The sequence below is a fragment of the Mastigoproctus giganteus genome, chromosome 3 (genome assembly GCF_048544385.1).
Source record: "Mastigoproctus giganteus isolate SK-2022 chromosome 3, ASM4854438v1, whole genome shotgun sequence".
NCBI lineage: Eukaryota > Metazoa > Arthropoda > Arachnida > Uropygi > Thelyphonidae > Mastigoproctus > Mastigoproctus giganteus.
The window spans coordinates 237,645,910-237,672,020 of NC_143577.1; the positions used below are offsets into that span (position 1 = coordinate 237,645,910).

At 36.1% G+C, this 26,111-nt stretch overlaps 1 protein-coding gene across 1 annotated transcript in view; it reads left to right on the forward strand.

Moving 5' to 3' along the window:
* The window catches only part of LOC150088916 (uncharacterized), a 135,205-nt gene that overhangs the window by 97,333 nt on the left and 11,761 nt on the right, over positions 1 to 26,111 (forward strand). The window contains exons 11-12 of the mRNA XM_090370358.1: positions 15,922 to 16,012; positions 23,933 to 24,072. Of these exons, the coding sequence (XP_090226484.1) occupies positions 15,922 to 16,012; positions 23,933 to 24,072 (231 nt within the window). The remainder of the gene's footprint in view (positions 1 to 15,921; positions 16,013 to 23,932; positions 24,073 to 26,111) is intronic.

Genomic DNA, 26,111 nt, shown 5'->3' on the forward strand with positions numbered 1-26,111 from the left:
CCCAGAAATAAAAATCAAGACATGATAGGTCGGGTGACCGAGCAGGCCAACGCACGGGACCACCACGTCCGATCCACTGTTGACCAAATGTGACATCCAGGTAGTTACGAACATCTCCGCTATAATGGGCAGGGGCTCCATCGTGTTGGAACCACATTGTCTGTTGCGTCGATGCAGAAATCTGTTCATCTCTCAAAAGTTGTGGCAATACTTGCTGCAGAAAGATCAAGTAGATAGGTCCGGTTAGACGACACAGTAACAGGTAAGGTCCGATGAGGTGATCTCGCAGGCCAACGCACGGGATGTGGTGGTCCCGTGCGTTGGCCTGCTCGGTCACCCGACCTATCATGTCTTGATTTTTATTTCTGGGGTCATATGAAATCGCTAGTTTATGACACCCCTGTTGACAATGCTGAGGAGCTGGTTGCAAGAATCGCAGTAGCTGCCGAAGAAATTCGAAATTCGCCTGGAGTATTCCAGAATGTTCGGATGTCCATGCGTCGGAGATGTGAGGTGTGCATTGTAGCCCGTGGAAGAAACTTCGAACACTTACTTTAATCCATGTACCTTTTGCTTCTTTTCATGTATTATTAAAACGATTTCTCACTTACGGTCTCTTTTCTTTATGGTGCTTCTGTGTACAACACCGCTTCAGGAAAGCATTTCCGACCCCACATTGCTATATGATTTCGAGTTGTCAGGATGTACCCTACCCCTCTTAGAAGTTCTGAAACGTTTAATTGAAACACCCTGTATATTAGAGAGGCGTAATGCTTTCGGTTATGAAGCACATAGACTCTAATGCAGGCCTCACAATCAGTATTACTGTTAGTAAATACTGTCAGTATTTTCATTATTGACAATTCATCAGTCTTCAGGATGAATTTTTTCTACTATCAGTTCATAAGTATGAATCTCACACGATCAATATGACTGTTGTTATTTTGAATACTGACAGTCAGTCATATTGATCGTATGAGGCCTTCATAAAAGAGTACAACCAATAGACATGTGTTTCCAGTGCAATATTGAATCAGTCTAGTGTGATATAAACACTAGGAATAACAAAAATCAGAATAAGAGTGTAATAAAACTGTACAAACAGAGTGGGACAGCAAATTAGAATGTTTTATTGTCAGGAGTTTTAACTTTTCAGATATTGATTGGAACTCATGGGTTGGCAGCTCACTCAGTAAAAATCATTTCTCTGTTTGCTGCTTTCTACACCAGCATGTTAGAGATGCAACAAGAGAAAGCAGTATTCTTGATCTGGTTATCAGCAGTGATTTATCATGTATTTAGATTCTTCAGACAAAGGAACCTTTATGTATGAGTGATTGTAACATATTGATGTGGGATTTATTCAATGAAATAACTTGTCAACCTATATTGCCCAGTTTTGTGACAATTTCAGCTTCTGTCACGGAAACATTCTGGATAAAGGGAAGGGATCTTATTTTTGCAAAGGAGATTATAATGGGCTTAGGCATTTTTTAAATTCTTTTTGTGTACTTAAAGGTTTAAGTACACTATGTTAATGGTTTAATTACTTCTCTTGCAGCTTTGTTTAATATAATTGGATAGAATACAGGGTCTCAAAAATATTGGTACAAATGTTTAGGGGAGGTAGGTAACATCTAAAGGAATGTGAATCGCATAGGAACCCATAACCGGAAACGTCACGGGAAAGTAGTAGCAGAGGCACAAGAAGCAGAAATGACACAAGACAGTAATTAGTGGCAAACATTTATTTGACATAATATTAACAACGGGGTGCAAGATGGATGCATTTCATGATGTTACAACAGATGCTCGAAGGTTCCACCATGAGATGCGATGCATGCGTGACACTGATGCAGCATGGATTGGTGGACACGGTCAAACACACCTGGAGTTTCTTTGACATTAGCAGAGTGCGGACAAGTCTCGCCACGAGATCCATTTCCGTCTCCACAGGCGATTCATACATGATAGATTTGAGGGCCCCCCCACAGAAAGAAATCAAGGCTCAATAAATCAGGTGAGCGTGGGGGCCAGGCAACGGGTCCACCACGGCCAATCCATCGACGCCCAAAACGCCTGTTCAAATGGTCACGAACACACCTTCCATAATGGGCAAGCGCCCCGTCATGTTGAAACCAAATGTTGCATTTCACATTTGCTGGAACATCGTCAAGTAACCCTGGTAGAACTTGTTCAAGAAAGATCCGATATTTAGCGGAGTTCATGCGGGATGGTAACAGGTGTGTGCCGACTAAGCAGTCACCGACCATACCTGCCCACACATTTATTGCGAAGCGATGTTGTGCCGCATGGGGGTGCACACCATGTGGGCCCTCTGCTAATCCATACACTAGGTGCATGTCGCCAGCTCACAGTTCGTATATCGATGCATGTTCTTCGTGCAGCGACTACTGCTTGAAATTTGCCGTGTACCGATTATGGTGACGTTTCCGGTTATGGGTTCCTATGCGATTCACATTCCTTTAGATGTTACCTACTTCCCCTAAACGTTTGTACCCTGTATATCAGTTCCAGTTGCGGTTTTTTTTTTTTTTTTTTGCCTGCTACAGTTTCTGTTCTGCCTTTCTGTTATAAAATATTTAACTCCTCAGTCAGTATTAGATAGACTTTTGCTAATACCATCTCTAAAAAATTCTTCTTGCGTGAATGTAGATGCAAAATATTTGTTTATTATTTATCAGGAATTTGTACAGGATCATCAGTAGTTATTCCATTCATATCCAGTGCATCGACATGATTCATCTCTTTCCTTCTAGTGTTAATATAAGTAGAGAAGCCTTTTTTTTAGTTTGCTTTTCATTCTTAGCCAGAAACCTAATAATCTGCCTTGGCCTGTCTAACGCCCTGTTTGTACTTATTGTCCTACAATAAGTACAAACTAGATCAGGGGCAGCCAACTTAATTTGTAATGAGATCTACTTTTTTTCTTCAAAATGTGCTGCGATCTACCATCTCAAGAATTTCATTGTGCATGGTGAAAAAAGTTAATCAACATATATTGAAAAATATTGTTTATAAACTTTAAAATGAAATACAATTCAGAATTCTTATTTTAAATTCATACGTATTTAAAATTTTAATTTATGCGAAGTTTGTGTCTTTGTATCATCTGCCAAGCTTTCAAAACCGGGGATATACGTGATAAGGCCAACCGTAAAAAATCTTCCATATGCAAGTCCGTAAGAGTAGAGCGATCCTTCGTCTTTGTTTGTTTCAAATACGAAAAGGCCGATTCACATAGATATGTGGAACCAAAACAGGAATTTAAAAGTTCACTGCATTTTTTTACATTTCGGTACTTCTCTCGGCAAACATATTTCCAAATGTCGTCTTCTGATGATCTGGCTTTTAGGAAGATATCGTTTCGTAATGTAATAATTTCATTTTCAAGTAATATTTTCTCCATCTGAAAAATCTCAGTGATTTTTTTCTGCAATTTGTTTCATATCTAAGTCTTAAAGTATTAAATGGATAAGAAATATATTGAACAATATATTTCTTATGTCTTCAATTGTTTTAAAATCTCTTCAATTGTCTTCAGTTGTTTTAAAATCACTGAATCTGGTGTCAAAATCATCCACAACTTTCTCAATTTCAGAAACATATTTCTCACTATTAAATTCAAAAACAGGACATTTTTGCAAATGATCTTGCATATTTGCAAAATGATCATTTTTTTTTTTTTTTTTCTCTTTGAGATCCTTAGCCATTGCCAAAAATTGATATTTATATGCAGAAATACTATTAATCAGTGTGTTGAAGTGCCTTTCTAAATTTCCTTTTTTGGGTATAGCCACGGAAGCATTGCAGATCAAACAACATTTTTCTTTTATCATTGCAAAAAATTATTCTAGTTCCCACTCTTGATGAAAATGATACATTTTGCTCTTTTTCGTAGTATTAAATTTAAATCAAATGTTATTAAAATAATGTATAAGAACTGTCCAGTTATTAATATAAGTAAGTTAAATAACAATTCGACGCATACACTATGCTCTCCACAACGTAATTGCGTGCATTTTCACTAGAGAAGCCAAGGTAGTGCAGCGACAAGAGTAGTCACATGGTTCAGTGGATTTGTAATAAGCGTATATAGTGGGGTGCATAATAACAATATTTATATTTTGACTAATCAGTTTTTATATATATTTAAAATTCGTCGTGATCGACCGAAATTAAAGCCACGATCGACTTGTTGGCCACCCCTGAACTAGATAAACAAACAAATTTATAATCATCCCATGCATTTGTGCATTTTTTTATTTTCTACCACTAAGCTCCTCAACTCATCATCCATTTTGGTATAAATCTTGAACAATATATCTCTTTCTTGGTATAAAAATAAGTGGTCTAAAGACCTCATTTTTTTAACATAAGTTGAAAAAAAAATATAAGGTCTTCAGAATATAATCTAGAGGTTATGTCTTTTTATACCAAGAATGGTCTGTTGAAAAGAAAGTTACTATTCAAAGGGTGAAGAATTTATAGTGATTATTTGTGCTTATATCATTTCAGCTGATTTCTTATTTTTTATTGATTTGAGGGCTGAAAACAACAGATATTCGTGGTTTCTTGTGCAGATTTGTAAATGTTTTGTTAAGTTGTTTTTTATTAATCACACAAGGACAATCTTAATAATTAACATATTTGCTAATATATAAAAAGAAAAATTATAATAAAAATATTCAGTGCATTTCATCCAAAATGAAAAGAAAATTGTCCCATACCAATAGATGCCAATGACGTGTAACTTAATGAATGTCTATCGAGTGTGAGAGAGATTGTTTTTTGGCTATGAAGTTAAAATTTGCCTTCATGTTTAAAAATTAATTGTGATTTGAGTTATATGTACCTGATTGGCATAGTAGATTTCAGGGGAAACCAAGTAACACCAACAAACATTCCTCTAGTAAAATCAGTAGTATTAGTAGTAGCGAATGATGTAAGAAAGCATGCTATTACAGCATCATAATAATGAGTATTAAACTCACTATTATGATGCTAATGGAAGTTGGTTCCAACAATCAGTTACCTGCTGGCTGAAAGCAAATTCCTGCATATCTGTCCTGAAACTACCCTTTTTCAATTTGAATTTATGCCTCCTTGTGTTTGTAGTCTAAGCAAGAGGAAGGATACCATCAGCATTGAGCTTGCTCAATCCATTCAAAGCCTTAAACATCCCATTAAGATCTTACAGGTGCCTAGTCTTCAGATGCTGTAATTTGCAGAACTAAGCCATTTTGATAAGAGCACTCTTTTGTTCTCCTCATTAATCTAGTTGCCCTTCTCGGCACTTGCTCCAGCAGATCCACATCCTTCCTAAATGGAGGCTTCCAGACCTGTATGCAGTACTCAAGATGTGGCCTGACTGTTGCCTCATACAATGGAATAATCACCCCCTTATCCCTGCTAGAAAAATTCTTGTATATTATTGACAAAACCCCATGAGCTGTTCTGGCAGCCTGTCTGGACTGCTTGGAGAACTGCACAGTTATCTGACTGCACAGTTGCCCCCAGGTCTTTTTAATTCTTCACTACCCTGAGTGTGGTACTACACACAGTTGGTACATTAATCTGAGATTACTTCTACCCATGTGAAGTACCTTGCATTTGTCAATGTTAGACTTCGATTTTTATAGAAATCATGTTGCAATGGCACACCCTAATTACTGTCATTAACTACCCTGTCAACCTTTGTATCATCTGCAAACTTAAGTCTGATATGCTTTCATCAACATCATTAATATATACACACAGAACAACACTGTGCCCAGCAGTGAGCCCTGGAGAACTTCACTAATAACAGTACTCTAATAAAAACAGTGCCCATTGATAACCACTCTTTGTCTTCCCCTACTCAACCAGCCCTTTATCCATAACAGTAACTTGACCCTAATGCCACTTCTCCGATTTTGTACATATATTGTACCAGGGTAAAGGCTGTTTCAGATACTGCTTTTAATATTTAAACAGATGTTAGAAGTTATCATGCTTGTTTTCTTATTTGTTTTTAAGAGTTTAGGAATGTAATCTGACTGACTGCTTTCAGTGACTTTTGAAAAGTTAGTATGCACACAATCAGTCAAGATAAATACTGTAATCATTTCTAATATGGTTAGGAAATGGTGATACATGGTTAATTTATATGTATATATAACTAATATGTTTATCACAAATAAATAAAAACTTTTTGCAGTTTAATATGTATGTATATGTATAATATATAGGAAATCTAATTGTAAAATTAAGCTAGAGTGTACGAAAGTATATTAAGTTAGTAATAATATGGCTATAGCTTTTCTATAATTTTAGTTGTGTTTTTCAGGGTTCGGGTGGGAGAATAGTGAAGGTTTCAGTATGCTTGCCTCAGTGTAAAGAACCAAGGATTAGGAATTGTAAAAAGCTTTGGAAAATATCAATTTTTATAGAGGAATGCCAAAATAATTGCAAAAGTGAGATATAGAGAGAATTTTCTGGGAAAGCACATGACCTAAAATTTTTCAATTGCTACCTTATCCAGAATATACAGAATACATACACACATTCCATGCTCTGACCAGTGCTAAGCAGCTGTGGCTAAGAGGGAGATAGCAATGTGTATTTATCTAGACTAAAAGAAACTGTGATTTCAAACTCAGTTTCTGTTCTCCTTGAATTGTTATGACCGATATTCACTATCTTCAAAATGGCAAGGTTACCATAGAAACTAATCCTAATATTTACTTTTCCAGTACATTAAGGTGGTTGCTGTGCTTTAGAATAAAGTTAATATGTTGTTTAGAGAAGTGGCAGAGCCTTGTCTATCAAAATAATGGTAAAAATTAGCACCAATAGAGATGAAACAATAGAATATGAAATACACATTAAATAGACGATAATATTATTACATATGAGTGAATTTATGTATATGAGATGCCAGCTAAATGCTATGAGAATGGTAATGTGGTTTTAGCTTGCACCTTATATATATAATTTCACAACTAAATGTAATAATATTATACTGTCTACTGTGTGCAAATTTTGTTGTTTCCCATTCCATTCATTATTGCTAGCAGAAAAGTTTGTCTAAAAGAATTACCTTCAGAAGGAATGCAGTTGTAGTTGTGCCTCTTCTCTACACAACATATTAACTTTATTCTGATCCCCCCTCACCCTTTTGGAAAAGATGGTTTATCAAAAGTATAAAAGTTCAGGCAGTGTGCTTTGGATAAAGTATCATCTGCCTGCCTGGCAGTTTCTAGCCAACTACCAAATGCCTGTGGTTTCCCACTCCCAGCACCTTGTATCTCGTGAAATTGAAGATCGAATGAAAGAAAATTAACAACGTCTTGGAGATTCAACAAAAATTACAGGAGATACTTCATTAAGGACTATATTACAAAAAAAAATTATTTAAACACACTTCACCTTCAGCAGAATCTTTGGGTTGGATGTGTTAAATTCCAAGGAGAGTACTTTAAATGGGATGCAATGCAAAATTAATTAAGTTAAAATTATTTATTAGAATTAATCTGTATTATTATCCAAAGCTTGGTAATTGGTTTCTAGGACTGATTTGGTAAAGAAAACCAGATATTAGAATGAAAAAGGCTTTTAATATTTTTTTAATACATTTGAACTGACCACCACCAATTCCTTTGTCAATTCCACCACCCCACCACTGATTCCTTTACCACATTTCTTTTAACATCCTATATGTTCAAATCATCTTTTCGGGATGAATTTGATTTTGGGGTACAAGTGGTGGTCTGGGGAAGATAAGTCAGGAGAATGGTTTAGTTTCATAAAGGTGCCTCTGTAGCCAGGTGGGAAGGAGCAGCAGTGCGTAGCACATGCTTCTTGATTAGGCCGGGGTTCGAGCCTGTCACCACCAAATACGGAGGATGCGGAAAGGTTAGGGAATGACCACCACATATCCTGGAGCAATATGGCCATAGTTGCTAATGCTCCTAAAAACCAAAAAAACAAACAAACTGTAGTTCCATAATGTCACACTGTGCCAAAAACTACCAGTCAACACAGGCACCTCCATAGCCAGGTGGGAAGGAGCAGCAGTGCGTAGCACACGCTTCTTGATTAGACCGGGGTTCAAGCCCATCACCACCACCAAATACGGAGGATGTGGAAAGGTCAGGGAATGACCACCGCATATCCCGGAGCAATATGGCCTTAGTTGCTAATGCTCCTAAAACCAAATAACAAACAAACCAGTCAACACAAAATGTAGGTGATGTTGTGCAACAAGAACCAGAAACTTGAGCATAGTACTTATTTGTTGTGTTATCTGATGGAACTGATTCCTTGTGAATGGAGATTCCTGTACTGTCAAAGAAAGTGATCAACATCACTTTAGTTATTGATTTTTGAAAACAAAAAGTTTTTGTCTCAGAGCATGTTGATCACCATTTCATGTTTTGTTTCTTTTATTTATTTATTTTTTTTTTTTTTGTGGATTATTTTCAAAACACCATGACTTGTCACTTTTTACGGTTGAATCAAGAAAGGAAAGATCATTATTAACAGCTTGAATAGGCTCTTCTCTTGCTTTGAGTCTGACCAGCTTTAATTCATCAATCAAACAGTGTAGAACAAACCTAGCACATCTTCCATTTGCCCAAATTACATGTCAGAATTGCATAAATTGTTTGTATTTAAATGCTATGGTCTTTCATCATTCAAAGAGTCATTCAAAGATGGACACAATCAATATGTAAACTTTGGCTATTTCTGGGATTTAAAGCATTGTTGGATGTTCACAGTGCTCATTCTCTTATTCTCGTGGCTATCCCAAAATGTTCAAACCAATGAGAAACATGTAAGCAAGGTAGAGCATCCACTTAGACCGTACACTTGTTTTACCAATTCATAAGTTCCAGTAGCACTTGTGCCCAACTTAAAACAAAATTTAAAATTTAATGTTTGCTCTTTGTTCTATCACTTAACACAATGGCAGTGCCTTAAACAATAGAACAGCTCTAACACAACTTTGTGTGTATGACTTATGACACACAAATGATGCAAACGGAAATGGCCACGTAGGTCAGTTGCTGTGGCATGTTACATCATGGTCCCACGTGTCTTCTAGAAAATTTGATGTTTGTTCTATGAACTCCACTGTGTAGCTCATTGCACAAACTTTGTATATGTAAAGCAAGCAGCATATACAAGGCAGAGTTTTAACAAATCTTGAATTGTTAAAACTGTGCATTTATATTTGCTAAAACATGAAAATTAAATATTTAGCATAATAATACACCATGTGCAAAATATAAGTCCTATATATCTTAATGCTTCATTATTACATTTCATAAGGATAGGTGGGGAGGATGAGAAGGAGAACAACAGACCAAAACACTGAACCAACAAAGCATATTTTTCTTCTAGAAAATATGCAAATGTTTTGCCATATTCTGAAAGAAGACAAAATTCTTAACTCTCCAGAATATACATATAATGTGTTTAAGTAACAAATTGGCATATAGTATTTATCTCACTTCTTCAGTAGTTCAGCATGTTAGAAAGAAATGTCAGTGTATAATTAATGAAATAATAAATAAGCAATTCAATTAAATTACTCACTCTTGAACCATATGAAATTAATAATGCTGAAAATACTGCTGCTGTTACTAGATAAAGAAAAAATAATTAACAAACCTATCAAAATAAATTAAATAATAAAATCTAAACAATGAAAGCCTACTCTCACCGTGGGAAAAGCCTCTCAGCATTCTGCAAAGTTGCACACTACTGCTGCTTATGTTATGCAAGAAGACTTCAGAATTCCATCCCTGAAGATAAATATAGACTTCCAAATAGGGCATTAACTAAAATCAAAGAAATCAGAAAGAACTGAAAAAATAAGAGAGTCACAGGCATGGTTTCTTGGGGGGGGAGCACCCACATGTCAACATCCACATTTCACTACGGTTGTATTTCTGTAATGAAATACAATCGTAGTGAAAAGCAGCCAAGCATTCACTGGTTTTCCAGTATGACCTATCACAAAGCAAACTGGGAGAATGCTAACGTGTTTACAAAAAACACAAACATAAGTATGGATGGCCCTCTTCAAACTAACTTAGGAAACCAAACATACAAAATGTAAATTTGAGTCAACCAATATCGAATTGATAGCTGAAACAAATATTGATATGCAAAATAAAATTACCAAATCAAACTAAGAAGGAAAATAAGCAAAAATAATTAAATAAACAAAACTATCAGTTAATAATGATTAACTAAATGACAGCCTAACTTAAAACAAGGTAATGAAAAAAACAAAAAAAAAAAAAAAATAGAGCCCAACCACACTGAAAATCATGTGAAAATCAAAAGGGGAAGAAAGGGGGATGGGAAGTGAAAGAGAAAACTAATGGACCGTGATTGTTTGTACCAATTAATAACTTCAAGTGGAGAAAGTAAAGGAAATATACATAGATATTTAACTGATAAATAATTAATCCAATTAAATTAATAATGCTAAATCCAAAACAAATTATATGTAAATTTGTAAACCGTGCTTTAGCGCGGTTTACAAATTGAAAAAAAAATTAACTGCGTGACACACCAATACATTTGATATGCATGTATGTATGTATTATAATGCCAGCACGTAGGCCAATGCGTTATGGATTCAAGGCCATTCTGACTGTTGTCGAAACTCCCATTATATACGAACTCTGCTAGCATTCATACATTTAATAAACACTCTAGATTCTGAGCGATCAGGTCGTTGATTGTGGGTAAGCTGTACAAATATTTTTCGCTGTGTATTTTTATTAAAGATTATTTTTTTAAAAATGTTACACCTTTATACGCAAATATGAGTGGAAAGAAGAAACGTTATGGCGCCGAGTGTTCTTCTAGATCCAAACATTGAACGAGGTATGAAAGTAAGACAGGCGTTGCAAAATGACATTCGATGTTATAAAGAGATGTATGCACATAAAAAGAAGAAAAAAACTGTGCAAACTAAGCTGATCAGTTATTTTTCAAAATAAAAATAGAGTACATACTTCACTTATATTCTTTTTGTATGTACATACTGCAATAAAAATTATTTCTACTGTACTTACTAGTATTTTTAATTTTTATCATTTTAGTTTCTTTTTTTGTAAGAACTTCGTGTGCATCAATTTATAGTAAACGAACACCTATATATTTTTGCAACTCGACCCATATCAAGTTGTCGGAACGCATTACATTAAAATAAATACTAATAATACCTCGATCGGCGGTTTTGCATAGCGCGGTATTTTTTTTTTGGCACGAATTAACCGCACTATGCGAGGTATTCCTGTATTTTGGTAACTACCGCCATTACCATATAAAAGAAGAAAAAAATTAATAAACCAACCAAAATAAATAATAAAATTAAATCACTCAAGTCACTTTCACTGTGGGAAAAAAACCTTCAGCCTTTCATGAAGTTGGCACAATACTGCTGCCAGTGTTATGCAAGAAGACTTCAGAATTCCATCCCCAATGATAAATGCAGACTCCCAAATGATAAATTAACTAAAATCAAAGAAATGAGAATTGAAAGCATAAAGGAATCACAGACATACAGGGGAGCTCCCACACCTGTTGACACCCAAAAGGTCTTATTCTCTTATTGAACTACTGAAAAGCAGTCGTTTTTATAGATAACTTGGCATTTTCTCAGTTTTTTTTGTTAAAAGTGCAGTAGCAAATGCTTGGGTGCTTTTCAGCAGTTCGCTATTGAAATATGCCTTTGGATATTGGTAGGTAGGTGTTGGTTCATTCCTGAAGAAATCGTGCATCTTCTTTTTCCAGTCACATAGCTCCCTGAGGTGCTGTTGTGGCCACCAACAAATTCCTCCATCTGCATCGATCGTGTGCTATACAAGCAGCATCGCAAAGTGTCATGCCCAAAAGTTCACTGATCCCATTCTTCCACCTAGTTGCAGGTCTTCCTCTGCACTTCTTCCCCTCGGTTCTTCCTTCCATTATAGTCTTCAACAGAAAGTTTTCCCTTCTTACTGTATGACCAAAAAACTTGAGTTTTCTTTTGTTGATGCTATGAAGAAGAATTTTAGACCTGCCAATTTTATTCAATACTCACTCATTTGTTCTTTGATCCAAGTAAGAAATATGCAGTATTCTCCTGTAACACCACATTTCAAATGCCTAAATTTTCTTCCTGTCAACTCTTTTCAGATTCCATCCTTAACATCCATAAGTGGCAACTGGAAAATTAATGAATCAATGATTCTCAGCTCGTCTTTAGGGGCAGATCATGATCTCTCCATAATTTTATCAGATCAGCAACCAACGTTTAGCAATTGCTTGTTGTTTCTTTACATCGTTTGAGCAGTCACTATTTTTATTTATTCTTGACCCTAAGTAAACGAATTCATCGATATCTTGCCCATTAACCTTCACTTTACTGGAATCGAGATTATCACCATAATTTTAGTTTTATACACATTCAGAAACAATCCTTTTTTCTTACTTTCTTCACATACTCTCCTCAGAGTTTCTTTAAGATGATCCTTAGAATTACAAATTAGCACAGTATCATCTGCATAATGAAGGTTGTTTATCTTCAGTCCTCCAATTTTGTTGCCAGTCTCTAAATCTTCCAAAGCTTCACGCGTGATATCTTTCGCATAAAGATTAAAAAGATGAGGTGACAAAATACAGCCCTGCCTGACACTGTTACCTATTGTGAAAAAGTCCGTGTTTCCCATGTTTGTTCTCGCAGTTCCTTCCTGTTCCTGGTACAGTAGCTTAATCAGCTGAATTATGTGGATTGGGAACTCATAATAATCATTGTTTCCTATCATTTCTCATATTGAAGACAATCAAATGCTTTTGCATAATCTTTAAAACACAAAACAACTAGAACATTGAATTCTTTGCATTTTTCAATAATCAGTCATAGGCTTAAGATCTGATCTCTGGTTCCTCTACCAATTCTGAAACCTGCTTACTTTTCTGGCATTTCTTCAAGTTTACTTGAGATTCTGTTCGATTATGATTTTAAGAAGAATCTTGCTAGCGTGAGAAATTTAGCTTAATAGTCCTGTAATTTGAGCAAATTTTCAGATCTCCGTTTTTTTGGTAAGGGGATGAAAATTGATTTCTTCCAATCTGATGGGCCACCGTCCCGTTTCCCAAATTTTTACAATCATTTTATGAAAAACGCAGTGCCCTTCGCACCTGTAGCTTTAATCAATTCTGCTGGGATTTCATCAGTTCCAGGTGACTTGCCACACATTAGTTCTCTGATGGCTTTTTCGACTTCCTTCAGTGGAACTGCTTCACACTCTTGAAAAGGGGATGGCAGATCATTAGTACCAGAAGGTGCTCGAAAGAGCTGCTCACAGTATTCTTTCACCTTACTTTGATTGTATTCTCCTCTGTTAAAATTTCCCCTTTGGAGTCCTTAATTACATTAAGTTTTGGTCGGAACTTTTGTCTTAAGGACTTAATTACATCATACATCGTTTTAGTGTTGTTTCATTTGTTGTGGTATTCGATTTCTTTACACTTTTGATTGATATAATCCTATTTGCCCTCGCTTAAACAGCGCTTGATGACTTTGCTTAGTTCCTGATACTCTTCATTTCCTTGTACACCCTGGACTTTTGCAGTTCTTCTCTGTTCAATAAGTTTAAAAGTGGCTTCTGTAATCCAAGGCTTCCTGATATTTGACCTTTCTCTAATGTGTCTATTTGCTGAATCCTTAATAATGCTTTTTATATTTTCCCACATTTCCTCAGGCAGCATATCGTCATCTAGTTCTAATAGAGCTTGAAAACGATTGCCTGTTTCAAGCATATAATCATTTGGAATATTTTCTACATCCAATCGTGTAGGGAAAACCTTATTCGTGATCTTTTTCAGCCTCAGCTTGAGAACGATGTGGAGTAGATGATCACTGCCACAATCTACTCCAGGAAGTGTTTTTGCTGTGATTACAGTGGAAGGCCACCTTTGCTGCATAAGGATATAATCAATCTGATTCCTTGTTTTATGATTAGGAGATTTCCATGTGTAGAGCCTTCTCGGGTGCTGCTGAAAGCAGGTGTTACATATGGCAAGACTGTTTAGGTGACAAAATTCAATTAAATTTTCACCCTGCTCATTTCTGGTGCCAAGATCAAACCTACCACATTCCAGACTAGAAGAAACTGTTTTGCCTACTTTTGCATTAAAATCACCCACGAGTATCAAAACATCCTTTTTTGGGACCAGATCAAGAGCTGACTGGAAATTTTCATAATAAACGTCCATATCTTTGTCTGTGGATGTTGGTGCATATGCAACTAAAACTGTGAGATTTACTGGCTAGTGCTGAAGTCTAACCGTCATCAATCTACTATTAATAGGATTGTATCCAAGAAGAGACCTTGAACATTCCTTATTCAAAATGACAGTGACACCATGTTCTTTTACTTGGTCACTTCCAGAAAAAACAACCAAAAGCCTGTATCCAGTTTCAAAATGATCTTGTCCTGTCCACATGACTTCGGTTGCTCCTAAAATGTCAATTTTATACCTATCCATTTCATTGATGACCATATCCATCTTGCCTTCTTTTAAACTTTTTACATTCCATGTGGCCACGTTTACCCTCTTCTTTCTTAAATTTAATTTTGCAGGGCACTCAGTGGCATGCAGGATCTGGTTAACAGCAGTCTTTGGAGTTGTTTTTGTTGTGGTCTCTGGCATAAGATAATGTGGTGGTATGCCATTGCCTACCACATGGCCGATTTTGAAAGGGTCCGGCTTTAATCATAAGAAGAGTCATCATGCATCTCACAGTATGCTCTGGCAGAGAAAGTTGACTACAGCAGAGCCCTGCTTATTGCAGAAAGGCTGATTACAGCTGGCTTTCGCCTGGTTTCCAGAGGTCGTCGTTTATATATATATGTATCTATATGGATATACTGTATATATATATATTTTTTTTATTATATATATATTTTTTATTATATATATATATATTTTTTTTTTTCAGTATATTCGCACAATTAATTTTTATGACTTCAGTCAATGAATTTATTCATAAGGTGACACTGATTTCATACGTTTTCAAATATTCACTCCTATATTTTAGAATTTAAATTCCTTTCATTAGCATTAAACCACTGCATAATCTTCAGTATTCAAATGTGCTAGCCATTAAAGTTTTATTTTTAGTTTTAGTTTTATTTAGTTGTTTAATTTTATATTGGTTGGTTTGTTAATTTTTTTTTCCTTTTTATATGATAACAGCAGTAGTTACCTAAATATGTAATGTGCTGTAGTTTCAGTATCATTAATTTCACGTAGTTCAAGAGTAAGCAGCGCTTCCGTAGCCAGGTGGGAAAGAGCATCCTGCTCGGTCTAATCAAGAAGCGCGTAGCACACGCTTCTTGATTAGACCGGGGTTCGAGCCCGTCACCACCAAATACGGAGGATGTGGAAAGGTCAGGGAATGACCACCGCATATTCTCGGAGCAATATGGCCTTAGTTGCTAATGCTCCTAAAAACCAAAAAAAAAAACAAGAGTAAGCAGCAGCCGGATGGAAGCCTCCTCAACAGTTCATGTTGAGAGAAATGGACCATAATCTGCCCGTTGGTCCAGTGCGGATTGGAAGATCGACTGTATTTAGCTGTAAGGGTCTTGAACCCTGGTCTACTCAAAGAGTGTGTGCTACAGCATTCCCACTCCTGGCCACTTGGCTACGGAGGTCTCAAGAGTAATTAATTTAACTGGATTACTTATTGATGCAATATACCATGTAGGTTTCCTTTTCTTTCTCTAATTTGAAGTTAATGAAATAAAAAAAAATTATATTTTAAAAGCTGCTATTTTACAGTAATATGGTAAATAAACTTTTTTAAATATTCCTTAGTTCTTGCTTAATTTACAACAGGAATGATGTGTCCAGTGTTTCACAAGATGGTTTCTTTTCTTCCATGACTTTGCAGTTGGAGAGCAGCAGTACATCTTCAAATCCAGGTATCGCATGTGTAGGTATTAATAGCAAATGATAGATCCCTTAGAGGGAAACAACATTTTACATTTAGATTTTGTTATAAAAATTTATAATAAAAATGTATTAAGAATATAAATCTGTATTTATGCTCTTAATATAATTTATATAGAGATCTAAATGACAAATCAGCATATAATTCTATAAAACTGAATATTTTCAAGTTTCTCAAAAAAAAAAAGCATTGCCATATAGTCTATCAAGTTTTTTAATGTGATTTTATAATAACCAAAGGTCGTTCTGATTTCAATTTTTTAACACCCATTTTATTTTATATTGAAATTACATTTGTTTTCATAAAAAATCTTAAACTCTTTTATATAAATTTTCATTGCAATTTAACTCCATGTTTTGTCTGTTGATATACTATCTGTTTGTTAGATTAATAAAACTGTGTAAAAGAATACTTGCATCAGCTGTGCCATAGCCACCTAAGTGTCTGCACAGCAGTGATTTTTCATTGTCTGCTTGCGTCACAAACAGAATTAATGAAGACAGAGCATGTTGTAAAACATCAATTTGCTTTTCTGCTTAAAGTTCTTAGATAGACACTGCTGCATATTCAGCTGCAATTTTTGCAAAATATTTTCCTAGAAATTTCAATTAATAGTTTATCCTTGAGAGAAGTTTTTTTTAGGGAAGTGTTTTGTATCTCTGCATCTTATCATTTTGTTGCAGGATCATGCCGCATATACTGTTTTCATCTCCAGTAGTAAGAAGTGCATAGTATCTTATCTGTTATTGATATGCAGTTTCCAAAAGATCAGATTAAAGACAAATTTCTTTTTGTTCTTAGGTTAACTATTACAAAACAAGTCTTGCATTAAGCTTTCCCATTCTCTGTCAAAATATAACAAGTAGATTTCAGACCACCAGCTAATGCTAGTAGAGTAATATACTGATTAATTTTCAGAATTTCAAATACATTAGAACCTCATATTGTGCTCCTTATTGGTTCCTGAGGAAATAGTATTATACAGAAAAATGGTTTTGGACAAAGTCATTATAAATTGGTGTCTGTGGAAATACAATCCTAACTTTGTAATAGTTTACCCTATAAACGTTACTGCTTGGCTTCCTTTGGTGTCACTATTAAAGACAGTACTGCACTGTATACAGAGTTATAATACAAAATATGTAATTATACAAAGAGTCATAACAAACAAAATCACAAGTTTAAATTAAGTGGCAGCTACTATTGGTCTGATAATCTACAGATTCTATACTGTGTCACTTGCATCTTCGTGTTCATACTATATTGGCTTTCCTCTTCAACTTGGTAGCATTACCAGCACTCTAATTTGCAAGGAATTTTTCTAATGATGGGTTTCACGAACAGGGCTAAACGTAATAAAATTCTTCTGCAAGCATTACCTCTGCGAAGTTTCTAAGAAACGTGAATACTTTAGTGCAACTGCAAATTCTGATTTGCACTCTTGATATATTGGGATTAACACATGGCTGAGCAAATCTTTTTAAATTGATCACATAGCTTTAGCCATATAAATGTAAACTACCACCACTGGTATTTATTGCACACTTTGGTTTTTAATTAATTTAGCTTATAGGGATAAAAATTAAGTCAAAAGAAATTTAAAAAATTTTGATGTGCACAAAGCTCAGTTATCAACAGACCCTCTAGTCATATCATAGAGTGATTTTGTTAGCACTGGGAAAAGCTGCATCAGGAAGCTACAGGAAACTAATTCTGCAACAATTAAAGGTGTGTGATGAGGAAAGGCAGCCTGACCTGTATTGCCTTCATTTGTCTCCTCTCTCAAAAAACAACTATATCACTCAGATATGTGAACATGATATAACTGTATTGCTTTAGGTTATACACAACAGATTATAAGCCTCAGCTGCGCTTTTAACCTGCTTGAAGCAAAATATAATACTAAAATTTATTGCTTCTCCATTAACTGGTTATGACATGGTAGATGTGCAGGTGCAAATGACAATATCCCCCACCCACCAGGCAGGAATGAATTAGTCAAAAACTGTACATAAATAAAAATAAAAAAATGAATCCAGTTTGCTTGCCTAATAATGGGTTGAGTTGAACTTTTGGATTTTTTTATTGTTTAAATGCAGTTGAACTTTTGCCATTAAAAATTCTTTCTTGAATCAGGCTTGATACTTTTGTGACACATTTAATTTGGAATATAAACAAAAGAATTTATTTTTCTGGTTTAATATTGTCTTTGTTAAGAGTCCCAGGCAATGAAATAACCCTCTTGAACAATTAAATTCTTCAGTAAATAATCTTGTTGTCTTCATTCCATTTAACCTTATCCTTAAAAAAAATAAATGAAAGATAAAGTAGCATAATTTCTTTTGTTCTTTTATACCAGCATTAATTTGAAAAAAAAAGTACATTGACTAAAACCTTTGCCCAGCCTGACAATTTCAATTTTTGGTTTAAAAAAAATAAATAAATAAATAAAAGACTAATTAGAGGCATCCCTACACTGATAACAAATTCTAGAATATGACATCTTATCTCTGAGTATTAAATACCTAAAATGGAGATAGTCATCACAATAAGCTTCTCAGAATTTAAACTCAGCATTGGAGGTTATTTTATCAGCCATTTTTCAATAATTGTCAAATACACTGAATACACCCTTAACCAGTGGTTACAGTAAAACACTGCATGCGGTAATGGTGATTCTTACCAGCCTAACTCACAGTGAAGCAATGCAGTGGTACCTAATGTTGCAAAGTTGTACTGTGTGCCATTCATACTCATAGCCACCAAAAACTCAGCACTAGATAGTTTCACAACTCATATATCACATATATCATACACACCTCATATCTTTTTCTAGTTAAACTGCTGGCCACATGAATCTACAACTTGCAAGGTTTGTCAGGCTGGTCAAAGATTTTAGTCAATGTACTTTTTGTCTTTTATTTATTTATTTATTTTTTTAAGGATAAGGTTAAATGGAACAAAGACGTGACAAGATTATTTATTGAAGAATTTAATTGTTCAATGCCAGTGTCCCTGACATTGTTCAATGCCAGGGACACTTAGAGAAAAAAATAAGGAGCTGTCAGGGTTAATTTTCAGGATTATTAAAATCTTATCTGTTCTGCATAAGTGCAGTATAGTTGGGGTGAATTTGCATTTCAAGGAGGCATATCACGTGAATGGTCTGCAAAGTCACGAATGTCTTCAAGGTTCAATAATTCCACAGTCTTACTAATTCACATACTAAACCTTGGGAGTTCTTGAGATTGTCACTCTGGTCCTTGAGGTTGTCACAGAGGTTGTCACTCTGTTCCTTGAGGTTGTCACAGACATTCTCTCAGATATGCCACACAAGTTGTACTTGCTACCTGGGAGTCTAAAACACTGATGGAACTGATATTCGGGTGACATTCAAGTCAAGTGGACCCAATTTCGGCGAAGTCTGGACGGTCTGTGACAGCCAAATCCTCTGCTTGCACCGTCACGAAGGTGGGACTGTTAGTAATCCTGGGTATAACCTCCATGCACAAGTACATGGTGGGTTACCACCCAGGTGTGAACCAACGTAAGCAGGGGTCGAGGTGTGGTGCCCACACCACACCACATGGAGGAACACCGCCGCTCTATGTTACCAGGCAGTACTAGGTGGTAGATGACTCTCATCAACCGGTGCAATACCACCACTTTGCTTATTGGAGGCTTGAAGTGGTGGAACCCATGTTTAGTCTCTAGAGCTAAGTTCCGGTCAACCCTTCCCTATCTCTTCCATCATGCAGTATGATTGATGACTTTTGAGGTTATGATGAACGTTGTGGCGAGATCCAATATTCCTTACATTTCGAGGGTACAGCTCTAAAACGGTGTTCGCAGGCTGGCCGCTAGTTAGTACACCAGACCGAACCAATTGGTAACTCTCTAGGAGGCTTCCGGATCAGCTAGTGTATAATCTTGCTACCTCTACTCTGCCAGATAGTGACTGGAGGGAGTCCGAGTAGTGTGTATGTGGGGAGCATTGTCGAGGCCACGTTATGTCAAGGATCTGGGTATATTCTTACCACGTGTACGCCATATCCAAAAATTTCATTACTTCATACAGCATGTCCCACCCACTTTTTCTTACCATTGAATACACGATGAATTGTCAAACTAATAGAGCAAGCCTATCTGCGAAAATATCTAAACCTCCAAAGAACTTCCTAATTCATTTCACAAATATACGTGGTCTCAATTCTAATCTCAACGATGTCCATTTCCACTTGCAGTCTGCCAAACCCCATGTACTTTTTCTGACAGTATCTCAGTTATCGGTTGATTCAACTACTGCTCATCTCAGATGCCCAAATTATTCGCTGTATGATTCCTTTTGCCTCAAAGGTGGTACTTGTGCATATGTCCGTTCTGATATTCCCTGTCAGAGACTTGGCAAATTGGAATCTCCTCTCTTTGATCTTCTCTAAAATCTCTTAAAATCGCTTAAAATCTCTCTACCTCATTGTGTCAAATTCATCTGTTGTCTCTACCGTTCTCTCATGGTAATTTTCCTTGGTGATTTTAATGTTCACAACTCCAGCTGGCTTCCGTTTTCTACTCACACCGACCCAGCAGGTCGAGATGCTGAGGCTTTTGCAATTACTAATGACCTTGCACAGATTGTTCATTTACCTACAAGAATACCGGACAATCCTAATCATACAGCCAATACGCTTGATCTTTTTCTCACAAACAAACCTTCTAGGTACATGGTCAAAGTGAGAGCTCCTTTAGGCACTTCAGAACACAACTTGGTAATTGTCTCTTCTCCAATGGAACCTTTATCTCATGGCTATTCCCAACCTCGTGTTGTTTGGCATTACAAGAAATGCAAAATGGGATGACCTGCGAGACTTCTTTTCTTCTTTTCCTTGGTCGGATTACTGTTTGAAAACTTCTGATGTCAATGTTTGCTCAGATCGTGTCAATGAAATTATTCTTGCAGGAATGGAATCCTTTATCCCACACTCCACTTTAAAATCTCATCCTTTATCTAAACCTTGGTTTTCCAATAAATGTGCTAAGGCTGTTCAAGAGAAGAATGTTGCATATCGTAATTGGCTTGTTTTTAATTCTTCAGTTTCATTCTCTGCCTACACCAAAGCTCGCAACAATTGAAAAGCAGTTATTAATCAGTCCAAACTAGAGTTTGAACAGGCTAAGAGTAGAAAACTTGCTTCTTGCCCTAATGGTAGCCGAGCATTCTGGTCTCTTGCCAAAGCTATTGGCCGCAACTTTTGCCTATCTCTGCTCCCACCTCTGTCCAAACCAGATGGTTCTGTTGTCATTTCAGCCAAGAATAAAGCTGACCTGTTAGCATCCCATTTTTCTTCCAACTCATGTATTAATGATCTTGGTAAACCACCTCCCACCATTCCCAACATGCTCCATTCATTGCCTCCTGTGGTCTTCCATCAAAAGGATGTCAGAAGGATTTTGACGAATCTTGATGCTAAGAAAGCTCCAGGTCCTCGATGGTATTTCTCCACTTGTTCTCAAAACCTGTGCTCCTGAACTTACTCCTATTCTTTGCCGCCTTTTTTCACTTTCTTATTCCAAAGGTGTTTTTCCTTCTGCTTGGAAATTTGCTCATATCCAGCCAGTTCCTAAAAAGGGTGACAAATCCCTCCCATCCAATTTGTCCCATTGCAATTACTTCTACTCTTTCTAAGTAATGGAGAAATCAATTAACCGCCAACTCTTAAACTACCTAGAAACCTTCCGTCTGATCAACGATCGCCAGTATGGATTCCGTCAGTGTCGATCCACTGTTGATATTCTGGCTTATGTTACCCATCTATGGACTAATTCAATGGAAAGGTTCGGTGAAACACAAGTAGTTGCTCTTGACATCTCAAAGGCTTTTGATCGTGTTTGGCATAAAGGTCTTCTAAACAAGCTTCCATCTTATGGTTTGCCAACTGTTTTTAGTAATTGGTTATCCAGTTTTCTCTCTGATCGCTCACTGAGGGTGATGGTAGATGGCTCTCTGTCTTCTAACTTCTCCACTAATGCCGGTGTCCCCCAAGGTTCAGTTCTTTCCCCAACTCTTTTCCTCTTGTATATTAATGACCTTCTTCCATTGACTGGAAATCCTATCCATAGTTTTGCCGATGATAGCACATTGCATTCCACTTTCCATTTTGAGAAACCTTGTCCTGCTCAATCAGCTTCAATTTCTCGAAAATCTGCTACCAATTCCTTAAATGCCGATCTTCAGGTAATTCTCCAATCGGGCAAAGACAACTTAGTTGATTTCAACCCTTCTAAAACTCAGTCTTGTCTTATATCTCGCAAAAAGGATTCTTTTGCTCCTATGCTTATCTTTAGTGACACTACGATTTCTAGGCAAAATGATATATCTCTTTTGGGGATTACCCTGACTTCTAATCTCTCTTTGCACAAGCACATTACAAATATTGCTTCCTCTGCATCTAAAAAACTTGGTTTTCTCTTTCGCTCTCAGCGTTACTTTTCTTCCAAACAGCTGCTCACTCTGTATAAATCGCAAATCCGCCCTGCCATGGAATATTGTTCCCACATCTGGGGTGGTACCCCCAAAACTTCTCTCAGGCTTCTTGATTCCATTCAGAAGAGGGCAGTTAGGTTAATTTAATGATTCATCTCTAACAGAGTCTCTCCACTCGCTTTCTCATAGACGTACTGTTTCTGCTGCATGCGTCTTCTACAGATACTTCCATAGGCACTATTCTTCTGAATTGGCTTCTATAATTCCCGCTCTCTCTTTCAAAACAGTCTGAACACGTGCCGCCACCAACCAACATCCATTTACTGTCCAACTTCAAACCCACAGAACCAACTTTTCATCTTCCTCATTTATTCATTCAACTTCCGTTTTCTGGAACAACCTTCCTTCATACGTATTTCCTGAATATTACAATCTACAGAAGTTCAAGTCCAATGTCAACAAATATCTTCTTTAGTCTTCTCAACCTCCAACCCAAGCACGGTACTAAGTACTATAGGTTCTAATACCTCTCGTGTTTGGGGTTCACATTAAAAAAAAAAAAAAAAAAAATCATATAAAAGCTGACAGAGATTCATATATCTGTTGATTACAATAAATGAAGCCATATAGCAGAAAAAAAAATCTTTTATTGCACCACCTTCAATAGTAACAGTTACATTATTGAATAGGGTTGCAATGTCCCTTTACGGCCAAAAGGCCAGGAGTTAATGAAGTGTACTTCATTAATGAAGTAATGAAGCAGGTTACCGAAGTGCCGCCCCTGTTATACCACCTCCATCTGCAGCACAAGGATCACTTTGCATTGTCCAAACTGAAAAAGTACTTAAAATTCTGGAAAAGTACAGCAATCGGGAATAGTTGCTGCACTATAACTATATGCATATAGTTTTGTCTCTGCAGTAAATTTTTTGCCAAACAAGTTAATTGTAGTTCCCTGTCCTTAATTACTTCCCTAATAATGAAAATTCCTGAATAATTTATTATACAAAGGGAATTTTAATACAAGCTATTTTATTTTTCTTAAGACTTTCTAAATACCCGTATATCTGTAATAAAAAATAGAGAGAGATGTTTCTCAACTATTTTGAGGATATTGCCAAATTACTCTCCATTTTGTTTGCAATGAAAACTAGGCATCAAAATTGAAGATGCATCTGCAAACTAATAGAGGTATTCCATAAATAAAAAGAATTTAAGCATTGAAATTGAAGAAAACATCTTCAATTTGTGTCAGTTCCATTTTCATAGGTAATTTTAATTAAATGAAGGTCTCAAGTAAAGAATTTTTAACACTTGTTGGAATTAATGAAATTATTTTTCTTTCGATATTTAATTAAATAGTATTTATCTTATTTTTCTCTATATGCTCCAGAATTTAATCTTTGTGTGTTATTTTGCAGTCCTCCAATTCAACATGGGAGTCCGTAGCTACCCACAGAGTGTCACTGAATTCTGGCAGCAGGTGGCAGCACTGAGAAGGCTAGGAGGAAATGATTGGTTGCGGTTATTTAATCAGATGTGGAAGGAGAACAAAACCATGGTAATTAAATAACTATACAGGGAGTATGAACAGGACAAAACTTCACATCATTGATTTAAGGGTCTAAAACATGGATGGGGAAGTACCAATAAAATAGGTGCTACAATTCTTCCTAACAGAAATACAAAGATATTAATTTTGGTCTGTGGTAACAGGACAGTAACTTTTACAGTGCTTTTAAGAACATTTTTTATTCCAGCAAAGGATCATTACACTTCATGAAAAACATAAATTGTAACTTTTAAATACTAAAATGGAGTAAGAAAAGCAGTGTGTATCTTTATGGATTGTTTAAAGGACATAAATAGATTACCCTGTTAATTAAGAAGCATATAATTTTAAAAACTACACATTCTTAGTGCCTTTCTTCTCTTTAATTAATATGTATCTTTTTCATAAACCAAAATAATAACGTAGAGTAATGTTCGAAATGCCACAATTTCATGTCGTCTTGGTTATAAAAATATGGTATGTAAACATGAGATTTTAAGTGTCTCCAAAAAACTAATGCATGGGATTGAGGTTGGGAGATATTTGTGGCTGAAGTGCAGGTTCATCTTTCCCAGTCCACCATTGAGAGTTGCTCAAATATTCATAAACCACCCTAGTATAAATGTACCAGTGCCCTGTAATGCACAAACCTACTGTGCAGTTAAACCTTATGGTTCAACTGCACAAAAATAATTCTCCAAAAATAATAGTAACTGCTTCAGTTATTATTAATTTTGTATCCAAAAACAAAATGATCCTGCATATGTGCTTGTTGCAAGATCATTTTGTTTCACAGAGATTATGATTCTACAAATGAGCCATAAGGTGATAACACCAAATGCCATGAACTTGTCAAGGTCAAAGATACTTTGACACCTTTCTCACAGTCATTAATTGACAAAGTAAAATGTTTGTGTATCGAGCAGCTGTTGTTTTGGGAACCCAGTTGTAGCATGAATGTCTGGTTGCTACTCTATTTTATCAAAAATTAGCATTATATCTGTGTATTCTTCATTTAAAAACATTTTGCTGAGTTTAAAACTAATAAAAATACTAAATACTACTAACACTGAACTTCTGACAAAAATGTGACAGATGATCAGAGTCATAGATCTACACGTGTTTGTAAAAGGAGGAGATGGGATACATAATAGTGCAAAATGTACTTTCAAAATTCAGATTAACCTCTAAGTAAACCACTTTCTACCTTGTTTCTCTTGATGAGTATCAATTCATTCCATTCATTAGTCATGTTTGGCATTACAAGAATGCAAAATGGGATGACCTGCGAGACTTCTTTTCTTCTTTTCCTTGGTCGGATTACTGTTTCAAAACTTCTGATGTCAATGTTTGCTCAGATCGTGTCAGTGAAATTATTCTTGCAGGAATGGAATCCTTTATCCCACACTCCACTTTAAAATCTCATCCTTTATCTAAACCTTGGTTTTCCAATAAATGTGCGAAGGCTGTTCAAGAGAAGAATGTTGCATGTCGTAATTGGCTTGTTTTTAATTCTTCAGTTTCATTCTCTGCCTACACCAAAGCTCGTGACAATTGTAAAGCAGTTATTAATCAGTCCAAACTAGAGTTTGAACAGGCTAAGAGTAGAAAACTTGCTTCTTGCCCTAATGGTAGCCGAGCATTCTGGTCTCTTGCCAAAGCTATTGGCCGCAACTTTTGCCCATCTCTGCTCCCACCTCTGTCCAAACCAGATGGTTCTGTTGTCACTTCAGCCAAGGATAAAGCTGACCTGCTAGCATCCCATTTTCCTTCCAGCTCATGTATTAATGATCTTGGTAAAACACCTCCCACCATTCCCAACACACTCCATTCAATGCCTCCTGTGGTCTTCCATCAAAAGGATGTCAGAAGGATTTTGATGAATCTTGATGCTAAGAAAGCTCCAGGTCCTCGATGGTATTTCTCCACTTGTTCTCAAAACCTGTGCTCCTGAACTTACTCCTATTCTTTGCTGCCTTTTTTCACTTTCTTATTCCAAAGGTGTTTTTCCTTCTGCTTGGAAATTTGCTCATATCCAGCCAGTTCCT